General features: G+C 45.4%; 1 protein-coding gene across 12 annotated transcripts in view; it reads left to right on the top strand.

Annotated features, from left to right (window-relative positions):
* The window catches only part of COA1 (cytochrome c oxidase assembly factor 1), a 141,560-nt gene that overhangs the window by 114,821 nt on the left and 8,510 nt on the right, over positions 1-18,229 (top strand). For 10 of the 12 annotated variants that reach the window (XR_003003461.1, XR_003003460.1, XM_024746591.1 and 7 more), the window contains exons 3-4: positions 15,036-15,088; positions 17,164-17,263. Coding sequence is in view for 10 of the 12 variants with exons in the window: in XM_024746591.1 (XP_024602359.1) it covers positions 15,036-15,088; positions 17,164-17,263 (153 nt within the window). In the remaining 2 variants the exon portion in view is untranslated. Of the gene's footprint in view, positions 1-14,523; positions 14,807-15,035; positions 15,089-17,163; positions 17,264-18,229 lie in introns of all 12 variants that reach the window. The other 2 variants (XM_024746595.1, XM_024746596.1) reach the window with 2 other exon arrangements.

Below are 18,229 nucleotides of genomic sequence, written 5' to 3'. Positions count from 1 at the left end.
AATAAATCCCAGTTAGTCATGGTATATAATCCTTTTAAAATGTGTTCTTAAATTCAGTTTGCTAATATTTTGTTAAGAATTTTTACATCTCTATTCATCAGGGATATTGGTCTTTAGTTTTCTTTTTTTGTAGTGTCACTATCAGACTTTGGAATCAGGGTGATGCTGGCCTGGTGGAATGAGTTTCGATATTTTCCATCCTCTTAAACTTTTTGGAGGAATTTGAGAAAGAGTGGCATTAATTTTTCTTTAGATATTTGATAGAATTTGCCAGTGAAGTGGTCTGGTCCTGGGGTTTTCTGTGTTGGAAGGTTTCTGATTACTTATGGGTAATCTCTTTACTCATGGGTTTGTTCAGGTTTTTTCTTTCTTCCTGATTCATTCTTGGTAGATGTGTGTTTCTGGGAACTTCTGTTTCTTCTAGGTTATCTAATCTTTTGGCATATAATTGTTCATAGTAATCTTTATGATCCTCTATATTTCTGTAGTATCTGTGTAATGTTTCCTCCTTCATTTCTAATTTTATTTAGAGTCTTCTTGCTCTCTCTTTTTTTTTAGTCTAGCTAAAGGTTTGTCAGTTTTGTTTATCTTTTCAAGAAACCACCTCATAATTTTGTTGAGCCTTTCTATTTTTTTTCCTGGTCTCAGTTTCATCAATTTCTTTTCTGATCTTTGCTCTTTTCTCCCTTCTGCTAACACTGAACTTAGTTTATTCTTCTTTTTGTAATTCCCTGAAATATAAAGTTAGGTTGTTTATTTGAGACCTTTTTTTAAAATATAGGTGTTTATTGTTATCTTCCTCTCTCGCTCTCTTCCTTTGTCAATTGATTATTTTCAATGGTGGTACGCTTTGGCTCCCTTTTTTAAGAAGAGAAAAAAATCTTTTGTGTATGTATGTAGGTTTTTGCTTTGTGATTTCCACAAGACTTTCATAATACATCTTATAGATATAACAGTCTACTTTAAAGTTAACTGCAATTTAATTTCAATCACATACCAAAAAACTACCCTTTTACTCCGCCTACATTTTATGGGGTTTTTTTTTTGGTCACAATTTATATCTTATCATATTGTATATCCATTAACAAATTGTTGTAGCTATAGTACTTCTTCCCTTTAACCTTTATACTAGAGTTAAGTGATTAACATACCACTATGTTGGAGTTTTCTGAATTTGACTACTTAACTTGCATATTTTCATATGTTCAGAGCACAGGCTGCGGACACGCAGGCTCAGCGGCCATGGCTCATGGGCCCAGCTGCTCCGCAGCATGTGGGATCCTCCCAGACCGGGGCACGAACCCGTGTCCCCCGCATTGGCAGGTGGACTCTCAACCACTGCACCAACAGGGAAGCCCCGAAGATCTTCTTTTAACATATTTGGTAAGGCAGGTCTAGTGATAATGAAGTACCTCAGCCTTTTTTTTTTTTTTTTTTGGTCTGGGAAACTTTTTCTCTCTCCTTCATTTCTTAAGGACGACTTTGCTAGATAACGGATTCTTGGTTGGCATTGTTTTCTTTCAGCACTTTGAATATATCATCGTACTCTCTCCCAGCCTGTAAGGTTTCTGCTAGAAGCCCACTGATAGTGTGAGGAGGGTTCCCTTGTAAGTGACAAGCTTCTTTTCTCTTGCTGCTCTTGAGGTTCTCTGTCTCTTAAGTTTGAAAGTTATAATGTATCCTGGAGAAGTTATCTTTGGATTGAATTGTTCAGAGATCTATGAGCTTCAAGAACTTAGATGTCCAAACTCTCCCCATTTTGGGTAGTTCTCCACCACTATTTCTTTAAACAAGCTTTCTGCCCTTTCTCTGTTTCTTCTTCTGGGACTCCCATAATGCATTGTTTATTTCTTCTAATGGTGTCCCATAAGTTCTGTAGGCTTTCTTCATTCCTTTTCATTCTTTTTTCTTTTTGTTTCTCTGATTGGATAATTTCAAATGACCTGTCTTTGAGTTCATTGATTGTTTTTTCTGTTTGATCTAGTCTGCTGTTGAAGCTCTCTATTGAATTCTTCAGTTCAGTGACTGTATTTTTCAGCTCCAAAATTTGTTTGGTACTTTCTTATGTTTTCTATCTTTTTGTTATACTTCTCATTTTGTTCTTGTATTGTTTTCCTGATTTCATTAAATTGTTTATCTGTGTTCTCTTGTAGCTCTCTGACCATCTTTATAACAGTTTTTTGAATTCTTTGTCAGGCAGTTCGTCTGTCTCCGTTTTGGGGGGAGGTCAGTTACTGGAAATTTACTGATGTTTTTGTGGTGTCAGTTTTCCTTGTTTCTTTCTGGTTGCTGTAGGCATCTGTGTATTTGAGGAAGCAGTCACTTCTAGACTTTATGGACTGACTTCACTAAGGAAAGACCTTCACCTGCAGGTGGCGGCCCACTGGACTGCGCTGTAAACCTGGGTCCAGTGGTGTGGGGTGCCAAGTGTATGGGTGCGTGGCACCTACAGGCCCCATGGGTGCGTGGTATCTTGTCAGTTCAAGCAGCAGGAATCCACTACACCGACAACTGTGAGAGCCAGAGGCGGTCCATAGTGTCTGCAAGGGCTCGAGGTCCTCAGCAGCGTCTGTAGGTCCAGCGGCTATGTACCAGGACAGGCAGTGGTGGTGGCCAGAGCTGGTGCCACGTGCTTGGCTGCGAGGGCTGCTGCAGCCTGTGTGGGCTGGATTGGCTGCAGATACATGCGCAGCGGCAAGGTCAGAGGTTCAGTGGCAGGGTCAGGGGCCAACTCTAGGAGACCTGGCCGTTAGAGTTGACTTGTGAGTCTGTAGGAGCTAGCCACGGGGCATGCATGGTTTTGGAGCCGGTATCTGGAATCAAGGCTGGTGAGCATAGAGGTGTGGCTGCTGGGACTGTCTTGGGCACATGTGAGGTGCAGGCCAGTGACAGGAGTTGGGGCGTGCTCTGGGTGCCTGAGCCGCTCTGGGGACCTGGGCTGTCACCATACACTTGTGTGGCTTCAGGGGCTTGCTGCAGGCGTGTGCGTGGCGTTGGAGGCCGGTGATGGGAGTTGGCGCCAGTGGCCTGCAGGGGCTGGCTGCCAGCATGTGCAGCTGTGCAGACCAGTGACGAGTCAGAGTCTCATGTGGGCCTTAGCTGTTGGTGTGCACATGTGTGGCTGCAGGGGCCATAGGGGCAGGCACATCGGTGGGGGTCAGCTGCAGGGGTCTAGGCTGGTGTCTCGTTTGCACGCAGCTGCAGCAGCCTGAGTTGGCTGCAGGGGAGGATCCTGGGCTCAAGTGGGAAGTCGTGGGGAAGGAATGGGGAGGGACTCCAGCCCTGTTGTCAGAGTGAAAACCTGTGGGTGAAAATCTCAGAGGTGAAATCTGCAGGGGGTCTACAGCAGGCAGTGCTGCCTTCTGGTTTCTTCAGCTGTGAAACCTACTGGGGTCCTCTGTGGAGCAGTCTGCTGGGGCGTGCAGTGAGGTCCTCAGTGATGAAGGCTGCCAGCTCTGCAGTGTCCACCAGGCCTGTTGCTGGTGAAAGCTGCTGGGATCCTCTGCAGAGCAGGCCACTGGGAACTGTGTTACTCCTGCCACATGGCTGATATTGGTAGCCCCGGCCCTCCTTCCTGTTCCGAGCTCTCTCTCCATACGTGTCAGCTTTGCTTGTCTCTGGTGGGGTGAAACTGCAGCAGGTCCTGTGTGCCATGCCCCGAAAGGGTGGGGAAGCTAGTCACTCACCTGCTTTCCTTTTCCTGGCAAGGAGAACTGCCAAGGGAGTTCCCTCTTGGCACTGAGCAGTGCTGGCCTGGGGGATGGGCTGGTGAAGGCAAAGTCAGACTTTCTTCTTACCTTTTTTGTGCAGTTATCCTCGGGCTTTCTCACCCACTCTGTTGCGGATGCTCCTTAAGTGGATTCCTGAGCTCTCCAGGAGCGATTTTCATTCACGGATAGCTGTCTGATCGTTATTTGTTGGGAGATGGAGGCTGGGGTCTCTTTACTCTGCCTTATTGGTGATGACATCCTGTGTTGTGTGTTTTTTACCTGCCCCCCCCACCTTTGGGGAGGAAAAATATTTTATGCATAGAGAATTATTCAGTGTGCAATATTTGGGATCCAGACTTCTCTTGCCCAATATGGTGTTTCTGAGGTTTATTTTCACTTGTTCATTTTCATTGATGTACTGTGTGTCATTGTGTGAACATACAGCAGTTGTTTTGTTCTCCATTCCGTCATTGAGGATATTCTTATTTGGGGCCTATTATAAATAACATGGCTAGGAACATCTTCTGTGTGCTTTTTGTTGTATGTACGTATGTATGTTTTTCTATATATCTTGGAGTGGGATTTCTGGGTTATTGGGTATGTACGTGTACACTTTAATAGATATTGTCAAACAGTAGTTTATGGTGCTTTTACTAACTTATACTCCAGCAGCAGTATATGAGAGTTCTCGTTTCTTTGTGGAGATGCATGTAAAGCTCTCACATGTTTAGTAATTATGTGGTAGCTATTTTTGTTTTTATGATGATGACTCCCAGGTACCTTACTTAGGCACCTGGATTGGTTCTATCCACCGCAGTAGGGAATGCAGGAAGGGGGGAAGCTGGAATGCAGCAGGAAGCTGGCACGGCAGAGGGGAAGGTAGGGGAAGGAGCTCACTTGGGGATATGTGTAAGTGTTTAATAGAGGTTTAGTTTAAGCACAGAAGGGATGCCTGGCCTAGATACAGAGATTTGGGAATCATCTTAGTAGACCCAAATTCAAGTCATTGAATAAGATCTTAGGTGAAGATTGGGATGGGGACGGAAGTTGGGGGTGGAAGTGGGGACATAATGTGTATTAGTTTGCTATGGCTGTCACGACAAAATACAACAGACCGGGTAGCTTAAACAACAGAAATTTATTTCCTCACATTTCTAGAGGTGTCATCAATTTCGGTTTCTTCTGAAACCTCTCTCCTTTGCTTGAAGATGGCCATCTTCTCCCTTTGTCTTCACGTGGTCCTTTCTCTGTTTGCCCACATGTCTCTGTGCAAATTTCCTCTTATAAGGACACCAGTCATAATTGGATTAGGGCCTACCCTAAAGACCTCACTGTAACTTAATTACCTCTTTAAAGACCTTATTTTCAAATACAGTTACATTCTGAGATACTGGGTATTAGGGCTTCAACATATGAATTTTGTGGTGAGTGGAGGGGGAGGCAGTTCAGCCCGTAACATAGAATAAGGGAGAATATAGGACAGGTAGAGGACTACAGATTGCAGTAAGGAACTTAAGAGGACTGGCCAGAGAAGTACAAGGAAAATAGGTAGAGGGTTGAGTCAAATAAAGGGAGGGTTTCAGGGATGGTAGAGTCAACCACAGGCCTCCCAGATTCTAAATCTAGTCACTGATACCGAATTGTTTTACTTTTCTAAATTCTTTTTCTAAAATGGAGACTTTCAGTAGAAATGCTGAAGTAAATGTTTAATAGGGTTTGCCTTACTCAACCTCACTTGAAAAATAGTTACGAATCAGAGTCTATTATATGAAGTTTTGGATGCCAGAACATACTGAATGTATTGTTGCTGTGTTTTCACATCTTTAAGAGAATGGCCTTGAAACGTATTTTGTTCAAACAGATGAGACATCGTGAGATTTAGAAATCCTAGTTTACTATTTAAAGCTTATTCTACAAGACTCTTGTATCATTTCTGAATTCTAACTGCATTGTAGTTCAGAATGCTCAAAATATTTGTGAGGCGGTTTAAGGATAATGATAAATTCTGTGAAATCACTTTGCTACGTGCCGTGTCCTCCAGCCTTGTTATTATGCTTCGTATCGGACATCTGTTCACTTCTTTGCATCTCCACTGCCACCAGCTAGTCCAGCTGCCATCACCTTTGGTGTGGACTACCACAGAAGACTTTTAACTGGACTTCCTGCTTCCTTCTTGCCCTTTCTAGAGAAACCAAAAAAAAAAAAAAACCAAAACAAAAAACCAAGCCAGAGCGTGTCATCCCCTGATTGAAATCTTCAGCAGTTTCTCATTACACCTGGACTTAAATTCAAACTCAGCACCATACCCTGTAAAGATCTGTGTGGTGAAGACCCTGCCTGCCCTCATTTACCACACTAGTCTGCTTTCTGCTGCTTGCACAGACCAAGCCGGTGGCTGCTTTAGGGCCTTAGCCTGGTTTACTTGCCCTTCCCTGGGTTTTCAGATTACTCCTTCAGTCTCAACTCAGATCTTGGCAGGGAGGCCTTCCCTCACTCCACAGCTAAAACTGCTCTTTCCCCCTTTCACTTTCTAGCATGTCACATGTATGTATGTATGTAAGTAGGTGAGTAGGTTAGTTTTGTAAGCAACTGCAAAATCGTCCTCCAGAGTGGATGTACACTCCCACCAGCAGTGGTTGCTCCACATCCAGCATTTAGTGTTGTCAGTGTTTTGGATTTTAGCAGTTCTGATAGGTGCCTAATGGTATCTCATTGTTGTTTTAATTTGTAATTTCCGAATAACATTTGACATTGAGTATCTTGTCATATGCTTATGTCATCTTTATGTCTTTGTTGAACTGTTCACATTTTTTGCCCATTTTTAATTAGGTGATTCATTTTCTTATTGTGTTCTTACTGAGCTTTATGAGTTCTTTGTATACTTTGGATAAAAGTCCTTTATCAGATACGTCTTTTGCAAATATTTTCTCCTAGTCTGTGGCTTGTCTTCTCCGTCTCTGAACACTATTTTTTCCAAAGTATTTATCACTAACTAAAACAGTCTTACTGTTTGTCTCCTCCCACTACAGTGTAAAATCCGTGAACAACTAACTGTCTTGTTCTCTTCTGTATTTCCAGTGCACAACATGGTGCCTGGTATTTTGGATGCAGTTGACAAATATTTGTTGACTGAATGGATAACAACTGTTAATGTTTCTAGTTTGTTTAAGTCTTACTGAAAATGGCATTAAGCTGATTTAAGTTCTCCCGTCTTATTTAAAACTCTGTCAAAATGTTACCATTTTAGGGCTTCCCTGGTGATGCAGTGGTTGAGAGTCCTCCTGCCGATGCAGGGGACACGGGTTCGTGCCCCAGTTTGGGAAGATCCCACATGCCGCGGAGCGGCTGGTCCCGTGAGCCATGGCCACTGAGCCTGCGCGTCCGGAGCCTGTGCTCTGCGACGGGAGAGGCCACAACAGTGAGAGGCCCGTGTACCGCAAAAAAAAAAAATTACCATTTTAATCTTCAAAATTAAGGATAATAGCCACTTGTAGTAGTATGAGATGAATTTCCACAGTGGTTCAGATTAATTGGTTTAAGATACATAATTACTGATCTACACTTGCTTTACCCTCTCATGAGTTGTACAGATTTATTCTCCAGGAAGTAGTCACAGGATTGGGTGGTGAGAACAGGAGAAACAAAGCCTTACAAAGCCTTATGGGATGAATGCTGCCTGTTAGACACTGGAAAATCTCACTGTGTTCAGATATGTATACATGCATACACACACACACACACACACACGTTGAATCTTGCAAGGTTAAAAAAAGTATGCAGATTCCCTGTTGTTGATTGCTTTTTGTTGACTGGATTTGTAAAAGATGGAAAATGATATGTTGGTCTCCTACTGTGGTTGTTTCCAATTTTTTTTTATATGTTTTCTTTAGTTGTTTTTAGCTGTATATTTTTAGTGTTATGTTGTTTGCCCATTAATTTTTTTTTTTTTTTTTTTGCGGTAGTTGGGGCTCTCACTGTCGTGGCCTCTCCCGTTGCGGAGCACAGGCTCCGGACGCGCAGGCTCAGCGGCCATGGCTCACGGACCCAGCCGCTCCGCGGCACGCGGGATCCTCCCAGACCGGGGCACGAACCCGCGTCCCCTGCATCGGCAGGCAGACTCTCAACCACTGCGCCACCAGGGAAGCCCCCCATTAATTTTTATAACTATTATATTTTTGTCTATTTTTATCCCAGTTAATGCTTTTTGCCTTGAATTCTACTCTTTGAATGTTTCCACTCTGCTTTGTTCTTGTATGAATATGCCAAGTCTTCCATTTTTAAGCCTTTCATTGCTTTTTAAACTTTTGCTCTTAAAAGTGACATATATTTGAAGGAGTTGTTTTTTTAAAAAATCCTTTTAGAAAAGCTTTTTATTTATTTATTTTTGGCTGCGTTGGGTATTTGTTGCTGCACCGGGCCATCTCTAGTTTCAGTGAGCGGGGGCTACCCTTCGTTGCGGTGCACAGGCTTCTTGTTGCAGTGGCTTCTCTTGTTGCGGAGCACGGGCTCTAGGTGCATGGGCTTCGGTAGTTGTGGCGTGCAGGCTTTAGAGCACAGGCTCAGTAGTTGTGGCACACGGGCTTAGTTGCTCCGCAGCATGTGGGGTCTTCCTAGACCGGGGCTTGAACCCCTGTTCCCTGCATTGGCAGGCGGATTCTTAACCACTGGGCCACCAGGTGAGTCCCTAGAAAAGCTTTTAAAAGATGTTTTGGTTTTCTATTGCTGCATAACACACCATCTCAAAACTTAGTGGCTTTAAACTTAGAACCATTTTGTTAAGTCTCATGATGTATGGTTGCAACAGCTGGATGGTTCTTCTGTTCCATGGTTATTCTGCTGGTACTGTAGTCATGTGGTGGCTCACTTAGACTGGAATGTCCATGAAGGATGGCTGGGCTCAACTGGGATCTTGGAACCATGGGGCATGTGTGTCTGTCTATCTGCTATCTATGCTATCATCTAGTCTCAGTCCTCTCCCTTACCAAGTGGCCTCTTCACTTACTCTTTTTATGTGATCTCTATAGCAGGGCAGGGTAACCACACTTCTTAGATGACAGCTTGGAACTCCCAAGAGTGCTAGTGGAAGGCCAGGCCTCCTTCAAGCTGAGGCATGGAACTGCCACAGCATCAGTTTGGCCTCATTCTGTTGGCTGAAATGAGTACTAGTGCCAGCCCAGGTTCATGTGAGAGGGTGTAAACACCAGGAGGTGTGGTTCACTGAGGGACAAATTGGGAACCTACTTACCACAATATGAGAGTTTAAATCCTTCAGGTTTTTTTTTTTGCGGTACACGGGCCTCTCACTGTTGTGGCCTCTCCCGTTGCAGAGCACAGGCTCCGGACGGGCAGGCTCAGCGGCCCCAGCTCACGGGCCTAGCCGGTCTGCGGCATGTGGGATCTTCCCGGACCGGGGCACGAACCCGCGTCCCCTGCATCGGCAGGCGGACTCTCTACTGCGCCACCAGGGAAGCCCTGGATTTATCTTTTGATGAAATGTAGTATATCTTAACTAATGTTTCAGGAAGGCTCTGTAGATTATAATACCTGAGTTCTTTCCAAATTTATAATGCCTTCCTCTGTCTTCACACAGTTTGATTGGTTATAGAGTTGTTTTGGGTTTTTTTTGGGGGGGGTGGGGAGGGGGCTTGAGGGATCTTAGTTCCCCGACCAGGGATCGAACCCTGGTCCTCGGCAGTGAAAGCACCAACTCCTAACCACTGGACCACCAGGGAATTCCTGGTTACAGTGTTTTTGGATCACATTCTGTGCTTCTCAGGAGTTTATTGTTATTATTCCATTGTCTTTGGGAATTCATTGTCCTTTATGGGTATACCTTTTTAGGGCACTGGATTCTTCTTTTTTTAAAAATTTTTTTTCATGTAAAGTTTTTGCCAGTGAAGGATGGCAAATGGATCTGGAACACGGTGTGTGTGCAGTTTTGTCTTTTTTCAACTCTGTCAAGTTTTCTTCTAGTATAATTTTGTTTTGTCTCTTCTTCCATTTAACAGCTATTACAGTGATCAGGTTTGGTAGATCTTAATTCTATAAAATTGGCATTTGTCATTTTCTCTATGTTTGCTCTTTCATTCCACATTATGGGAAAACGTCTTGAATGTAACTTCCTCATTATGAATTCAGCTTTTCTGCCATGTTAATTCTGCTGTTTTTCTCCAATGCTAATGGCAGGTCTGCTGTTGCATTTTCAGGTTTCCTTGAAATCTCCTTATCTGAGTTTTTCCCATTTCCTTCTTAGCATGATGTCTCTTTATTCCTGTTGTACTTGGTTCTTACAGGCAGTGTCTTTCAGTAACTAATTATGTGTCTAGATCGATGCTCTTTTCCATATTATTTTATTTCTTGGAGTGAATTGTTGCCACTGCCAGTCCTGTGTCTACTTACTGTGGGGTTGTACTGATAAGGATTGTAGTCTTGGAATGGATATAGAAAAAGAACTTCCGGATGGGGTAGGGAGAGTGGCTGTCAGGACTCAACCACTCTGGGGCTGGCTGCCTGTTTCCTGATTGCTACAAACCCAGAAACTTTGGGCTAGGGGCGGAGAGAGGCGAAGGGCTGCTGCACCCTCTTCCCATGCACTTCCTGGCCACTGTGCTCTTACCCTTCAGAGGCGGGGCTGCAGTTGGCCACTGGAGTGTGTCTCTGTCTTCATTCACACTGTAATTAGTGGAAATTTCTCCCAGATTTGAGTAAATTGTTATTGTTCAAAGTAGGCTCTACTTTTCTCGTGTGTGTCTTTGTAGATGTTTTATTTGTTTGTTTGTTTTGTACAATTAACTGCCTTTATTTAAACTATAGTTTTTAAATTTTATTTTATTTATTTTTTATACAGCAGGTTCTTATTAGTTATCTGTTTTATACATATTAGTGTATATATGTCAATCCCAATCTCCCAGTTCATCCCACCACCATCCCCTGCCCTCAACATTTTTAACTCAGCTTAACCAAGGGGGAAAGCTGACTCGTGCCAGGGTGCTTGCCTGGGGTTATCCTGAATTCAGAATAGAGATGATTCCTCTAGAAGCCTTTGGTTATTCTAAGACTCCAGAGCCGAAACTGGTAAGCTGGCACTAATGTTTCTATGCTTAAGTTTTTAAATGCTTACCTTCTTAGTCTTTTAATTTGGGGGAAGGGGCTTCAACAACAGAAATTTATTTTCTCACAGTTCTGGAGACTGGGAGTTGGAGACCAGGGTGTTGGCAGGTTGGTTTCTTCTGAGGCCTCTCTCCTTGGCTTGCAGGTGGTCTCGTTCTTCCCATGGTTTTCTCTGTGCACCTGCATCCCTGGTGTCTCTTCCTCTTCATATGAGGACACTAGTCATAATGGATTAGAGCTCTACCCTACTGGCCTCATTTTAACATAATCACCTTTTTTTTTTTCTTTTTCATTTTTACTGAGGTATAATTGACAAATAAAATTGTAAGATATTTAAAGTATACAACTGTGGTGATTTGATATACATAACGTAAACACTGTGAAAGCATCCATCCCTTAACATTTATTTATTTATTTTTGGTGAGAACATTTATGTTCTTTTAGTTTTTAAAAAAATCTTTTATCACACTTACTTGCATGCTGTTATACTTTTGGGTTTTGTTATTAGCCTATTTTGTCTCCCTTATCTCAAATATAATTTCATTCTTTTAAAGTTTAGCCCTGTTTTATTTCTTTTTTGCTATTCCTACTTCTTACATTCTGTTTTTTCCTCTATTGGTCTTTTTGGCTTTATTCCTTCCTTATTCTTTCACTCTAATTTTAATTCTTACTGCCTTAATTTTTTCATGTCTGTTTTCTGAAGCCTGATTCTCTCCCCTCCTCTGCCCTCCCTCCCCATCGTGGTTTCATCTTATAAAGGCTGGAAGGATGTGTAGTCCTTAAGAGTGGCAGTAGCTGTGGGCAGTCATTCAACAAACAGGGAAGACCTCTCTCTCCTTCTCCTTCTGAGTGGATTTTATGTCTCTTTGTTCTGTCTTGACCCCTGAAATTATGACTTGGGGATACAGTGGCACCTGTGAACTTTTGGAGTGGCTTTTGGACAGCGCGTATCACTTGTATGAGAGGCTGATTGTTCTGGTATCTGTGGTCTGTAATGTGTGTTTCGTCGCTCAGTGGAAAGACCAGGGCCTCCGGTGTCAAGACAGATGCATGTCATAGCTCTGGCGTGGAATAGCTTTGTGACCCTGAGCTGCTCCTCAGGTGATTCTGATGTGCACAGAGGTTGAGGTTGTACCACGGTACTGCTTCTACTCTTCCCAGGTCAGATCCTGCCTGTGGCTGGAACCCTCAGGGGAGCTTCTGTTCATTGCCCTAGCGATATTCTGTAGACCTCCTTCATCCGGTCGGGGACTCGAGGGGAGGCAGCCAGGAGGGCCCTCCTGCCCTGTGCCAGCTCCCGCAGCTGTCTAACAGATTGTCCTTTGGCTCTAGAAAGGGATTCAGTACTTTGAAAAAAGTTTGTAGACCACTGGCCTTTGGAGGCTGAAGTCACCCTTCGTATATCAGAGCAGAGCTACTTAGGACTGCTTTCTGGAGAGACCTTGCCTGTACTTTGTTCCGTCTTCCTGTGGCTAACCAGTCCCTTAATTTTCAAAATGGGTCGCGACCCTTTCCGCTTGGTTAACGGTAAAGCAAAAAAATTCTTTTCTTAATTGGCTGTGTAATAGACTAATTGAATTTAAGTTTCTAGCAGATTTTCACATCAAGTTTAAATATTTCCAGTTCTTATCAAAAGCTTAGTTTTAAAATGTCACATTCTTAGAGGTAGCCTAAAGTCTATCTCTAGTTTTACAGCACCTTTTTGAATTTTTTCTGTGAGATTAGGGCCTGCTGAACACTCTATTCAAAAGCTAGCTGACGGAGCAGGTAAACTGAAGCTGGTTAAACAGGAGTAGAGTCTGAGCCCCCTTTCTCGCCTCCCACCCCAGTCCCTTCACCCCGCTTTGGCAAATGGAGAGCAGGTCGATCACGACTGCCTTACCTCTCCACGGAGTCAAGGTAGCCCAGCAGAGCTTCCTACCGAGTCCTCACTGCTTGGGACACTTGTAAAATTCTGTTTATGTTTTTTTCGTGGACTGTGATTGTGGTTTTCATTATGAAATGTTATAAAAAATAGTCATTTGAAAGTTATGAACTTAAAGAGAAAAATCTGGGGGTGCTGTTTGTAACACCAGCCACTTGAGAGATTCCCGTTTTGAACATGTGTGGGAGAGATCTTTCTCAGGCTTGGTGTGTTATTAGCAGGTGTGGTACTCCTCCATGGATGCTCTGGACCTTGTAGATGCCGAGGCTGCCTTTTCTGCTGAGCAGATAGGAAGCTCAGTGTCAAATCCGTGGCCACCTTGAGGAAATGTCTAGTGCATGACAGTGTGTAATTTGGGACACTAACTTTACCCCAGCTGTGTTTCTTTTCTTAAAATTATTTTCCATTTGTCTTCATTTCCTCATCCATTTATTTACTTCTCTTCTGATATGCATGTCCTTGTTAGCCCCATCATCCTTTTTGGACGAAGTTGGTGTACAAATTAGCAAATACATAAGAACGGTCCTAAATATTTTAAGAAACCACCCTCTTGATCCAGCCTTACTGCGCTGGTCTGAGTTGTCGCAGAAGTCACCTGGCTGCTCGCGCCGCACCCCTCTCCTCCCACTTGCAGCTCCTCACCTGCAGAGCAGACCCAGCAGCGCAGGGTAGAGGGCCTTTCAGTAACTGCCTCTATTTCTAGACCTAGAAGCGCAGGGTAGAGGGCCTTTCTGAGCAGTAACCGCCTCTATTTCTAGACCCATTTCCTGTGGCTCCCCTTCTGCTCCCCGTACTTCTGCAGCTCTCGTTTCTGCCCGTCTGTTCTCCCTCTGCTCGTCATTTCTGCAAATCTGAAGCCCTCTTCCTCCTACCCCTTCACCTCCTTCTGCTGAGTCGGTTTCCTCTGTGAAACCTTTGCTGATCCCCTCCAGGCAGGGCCGACCACTTCCTGGGTGCTGCTTCCTCTCTTGGTGCACACATGGGGGCACACTAACTGGGCTGCTCGCCCGTGGGCGCCTTTGTGCAAATTAGAACAAGGCACTTTATACAGCTTCCAAATGCTGGAAACTCATCTTAATGAGTGTGTGAGTCTAGGCCGTTTACCCTGTGAGTGGTGCCGTGTGTGTGTGTGTGTGTGTGTGTGTGTGTAGGGGTGGGTGTGCCTGACTGTGCGGTTGTGCTCCGTGGCCTCGTCTGTGTTGAAATTTGTGTGAATTGTCTGTATCCCCAGCACCATCTGTCTGACCCAGGGCAGGTCCTCAACAACCATTTGCTGATAAGCCAAAGGAAAGAAGAGCAAAGGTGTGAATACCTGCCACGCTTTTGTCTGGAAAAATAGCAGGGAAGGCACACCTGACAACGCCTTTTGCACTGAACGTTATAAATATATTGTAATGCCAAGACATTTTTTTTTTTCTTCACATCTCAGTGTCTCTGAAATCACAGATATCTTAGTCAGTGTGTAATGGTGGGTGAGGGCACAGCCCTGGAGCTGGACTGCCTGGGTCTGAATCCCAGGTCTGCCACATACACACTTATTTGTGTGAATCTGGACGTGTTACTTAACCTTTCTGTGTCTCAGTTTACTGGTCTGTAAAATGGGGATGATAACAGTAGTTTGTACTTCATGCGGGTTGTTGTGAGAATTCAGTGAACCCTTATATGTGCAGTGCTTAGAATACCACCAGGCACATAGTCGCAAGAGATATGAGTGTTAGCTATTATCAGTATCATAAATGGCTACATATGCACTTACTGTTGTTTCTTTTTAACCCTGAGATGCTGTTTTAGTCCACTGGAGTACAGCTTACATGGATAGCATCTCGTGTCGGTGTCTGTGGACTGGTCCCATTATATGTGCTGCAGTCCCACACCATCTCCCGCCCACACCAGTTTTCTGGTTGCTGCACCAAAACATGCACGGTACACAGAGAGGAAACCAGCAGGCGTTGTTTCTTCTTCATATGGCAGAGGAGTCAGAGGGAGCAGCCAGGGCCCTGTATAGATAAGGCTCCTTTCAGAACTTCAGCGTAACGTCTTGCATGCTCTGAAGCTTAGACCGGTAAGAAATCTTGGCTGTGTAAAACTAGAAACCAGAAAGAACTGGGTTTGAAAAAGTGATTTTATTTATTTATTTTTTGGCTGCACTGTGGGGCTTGTGGGATCTTAGTTCCCCGACCAGGGATTGAACCCAGGCCCCTCGGCAGTGAGAGCGCGGAGTCCTAACCACTGGGCCGCCAGGCAAGTCCCTGAAAAAGTGATTTTAATGTAAAGTTTTTGTCTGATTGCAGGGCAGCTTTACTTTGATGATTTTCAAGGAAGCTGGGCTACCAAGTGGCGGAAGGTAATGGCTGTTCTGGGGCCAAGTTCCCCATCGGAAGCCTCCGGGGTGTGCTCAGGTTAGACAGTAGATGAACGTCGCTCCCCAGATAGTTGTGGGTTCACCTGGTCTTCAGTGCTGACCTGTGGCTGCAAGGCCACGTGAGGGGATGGGGTGGCTCGTCGCTGAACTGTGTAGGATGACTTTTCCCTCGTCTCTCACGCTCGCTTTGGCAGCTGCAGCCGTGCGGAACTCTGCTCGCTGCCCCACCCTGTTGAGCTCTCCTTCAGGTTAAGCAAGGTCTGACTAATGCATTCTTTGGAGATGCTCTGCTCGTTTTTCTTATGAGACTGAATGGCTCTTCCCAGATCACATCACTGCAATTGACTTGACCCTCAACTTTGAGAAATACTCTTACCTACTCTGCAGCACAGCCGAAACTTCCACAGCAGCTGGAGAACATTGATTTGGGGGTTCGGCACCTTTTTCTTAGTTAAACAAAACAGTATATAAGTAAATAATACAGGGATGATCCGAAACTTCACCCTCTTTAATTCGATTTATCTAAACTCTGGATTTGATGATATTTCTGTGTAGAACTGGTCAACTTTAGCCCTGTCAGAGGGTGTGTTTAATGATCAGTTCCCAGAAAGAGTATCCACATGAGGAACTTTCTCCAACAGGCCTCCTTCCCTTCGGGATTCACTTACCTTCAGGTGTCAGAAATGAGAGGCAGTTGTTCTTACTCTCGTATTCTAGAAAGTGGAGAAGCAGATAGTGAGAATGTTTACCTGGACTCGGATCAGCCAGTGGAGGCATTAGCATTACCCCTAGTTCTGCACTGCGCACCCCTTTAGGTCACATCAAAGGCTTTGTTTTCTAAAGAAGCACATACAGTCTAAGGTTAAATATGCAAACGGGGACGTACATGCTTACGGTTTATCTTTTCCTTTATGTAAGCCTGGAGTTTCCAGCTCTGCCCCAAATCTTTTTTTTTATTTTTTTGAGAAACGTCAGCACAGAGGGCAGAGGAATTACATTATAGGGTGAGGATGTCCCGATGCAGCCTGTGTGGTCAGAGCCAGCTGGAAGCCCACAGAGAACCTGACTCACAGGCGTATTCTCTTAGGTCTTTTCTTTTTTTAATTGGCTGTCAACATTTAGAATTCAGGCAATTTTACATAAAAGACCTCTTGAAAAATCGGAAGATCCCTCCAGGCTTGGCCCGCGTAGTGAAGTTAGCTGGAGCCGGGTTGAAGCTGCCTGTCGGCACTTCTCAGGGGCTGCTCGCGTAGTGAAGTTAGCTGGAGCCGGGTTGAAGCTGCCTGTCGGCACTTCTCAGGGGCTGCTCGTTTATGTGATTTGTCTTGGCCGTGGGCGCCTTTGAACTGTGACTCATCTAAGCCGGTGTCCTCCTCTGCTTTATGGCCAGGTATCAAACACTTTCCAGAAAGGCCTGGGTGTGAGCGGTGGTTAAAAGGCCACCAGGAAGGAGAATAATTGGTGCCATCGAGACCCACGTGCTGCTTCTAGTCCCACTTGGCCTTCAGGGGATGGGAGTTTAGGCCGGCTGGGCTGGGTGCCCTGAATTTGCTGAGCTGTCTCCTTCCTGTCCATCTCTTCATTAAGCCTGAAAGTCAGGACCACCGTGTCCTCATCCAGGGGGTGGGATGTTTTTCAAAATATGAAAGAAAGCAGCCAGAGACCACCCTGGCCCATTCGGAGGCTTACAAGCCCAGCTATTGCAACAAAAGGATAAGCTTCCTGTTTACCAGACGGCGTGAGACAAAGTGGTTGTACTTCCTGGCTCTGCGGGACTTGGCACACAGGCTGCGTTCTGTCCCTCAGGACAGCAGGGCTGAATGCCGGCTCTGTGCTCAGCCCTTGCCCCCATGGCCTGGGTCCTGGATGCGGGCCACCCTTGGGAGGGCACTTTGGCTTGGGCTCCAGAACCGGCCCTGGCGTTCTGAGAGGGAAGGCGGCCTTGCCTCCTTGCTGGCTTCCTCCTTAGCTTTCCTTTCCCTGTGGGGTCCAATCCAGGCAGCGGCGCTTGGCATGAACCTGAATCTAACCATAAATTCACATCTTTTGTTTTTCAGTCTCTAGGAAGCAGAATGTCAGTGCCTCTGGGGAAACAGGTCTTTTTTACCGGTGTGGCGGCTAGCGGGGGCTGCGCCCTTTTGTACTACCTGATGCAGAGTAAGTATCCGATGAAGCGCCCGAGGCGGGGCGCCTCCTAGTTGTCTCTCCCCGTTCCTCCATCAAAGGAAATACTTCAGATGCTTTCAGCAGGTTAGAGAAAGAAGGAAAGGACTATTTTTAGAAGCCAGTAAGCCATTCCATTGGCTATAGCTTCCTTCTTATCCTGTAATCCCAGTTTTCCCAGGAGCCACAAGAGCAAATCAAAGGAATAGGACCCATTTGCGTAAGAAGCCTCAGAAAAGCAAGATGGGCTTTCACTCCAGTGCACAAGCAGTAGGTCCATCAGTCTTCTGAGGCCAGAGAAAGGGCAGAGGGAGGGCACCAGATGGTTCACAGGTGTGGAAAGCTGGCTCTTTCTCAAGCGTCCTCGGCCTGTTTGCCTTGCCATTCTCTGCTGTGGATTTACTGGAGGACGGGACCTTGCGCAGCGGACTCTGGCAAGAGCCGAAAATAAAAGCAGTGTCCAGGCTGGCAAAATCCTGGCAGATGCAGCTTCCAGCCCTCTGCACCCAAATTTGAATTTGTAAAGACAGGCCGCGGTTATTGTGAGCAGCCGAGATATTTAAGGGCATTTCCACGCCACTGGTTGCAAAGCAGCAGCAGTAGTTTTCTCCAGACTGACCTCCTTTGAAGATCTTCTATGCCCGCCCAGCTTGGCTTCTCACCCTGACTCCGCAGCCCGTTACTTCCTGCCAGGATGTGAGGGTCACCCGTGGCCCCGGCCCCTCCGCCCGCTCTTCCCCACCTTCCTTCAGGGCGGGCCCAGAGGCCTGCGAGTCTGGTGGCGGCGGAGAGGAGCGTTCCCAGGGATAATTCAGACCGGAACAACTCAGCAGCCCCTCCCCTCTGCCAGGACCTGACGGGAATGAGTAAACTTTCAGGTCCGGGGCCTGGCAGCCCTTCCCCTTTAGGAGGTTGGGGTCTGCTGACAGCGATAGTCCAGTGGGCTCTGCAGCCAACTCC

This window comes from Neophocaena asiaeorientalis, unplaced genomic scaffold (assembly GCF_003031525.2).
Source record: "Neophocaena asiaeorientalis asiaeorientalis breed wild unplaced genomic scaffold, Neophocaena_asiaeorientalis_V1.1 scaffold68, whole genome shotgun sequence".
Classification (NCBI taxonomy): Eukaryota; Metazoa; Chordata; class Mammalia; order Artiodactyla; family Phocoenidae; genus Neophocaena; species Neophocaena asiaeorientalis.
This window is presented reverse-complemented; position numbering and strand designations above follow the sequence as displayed.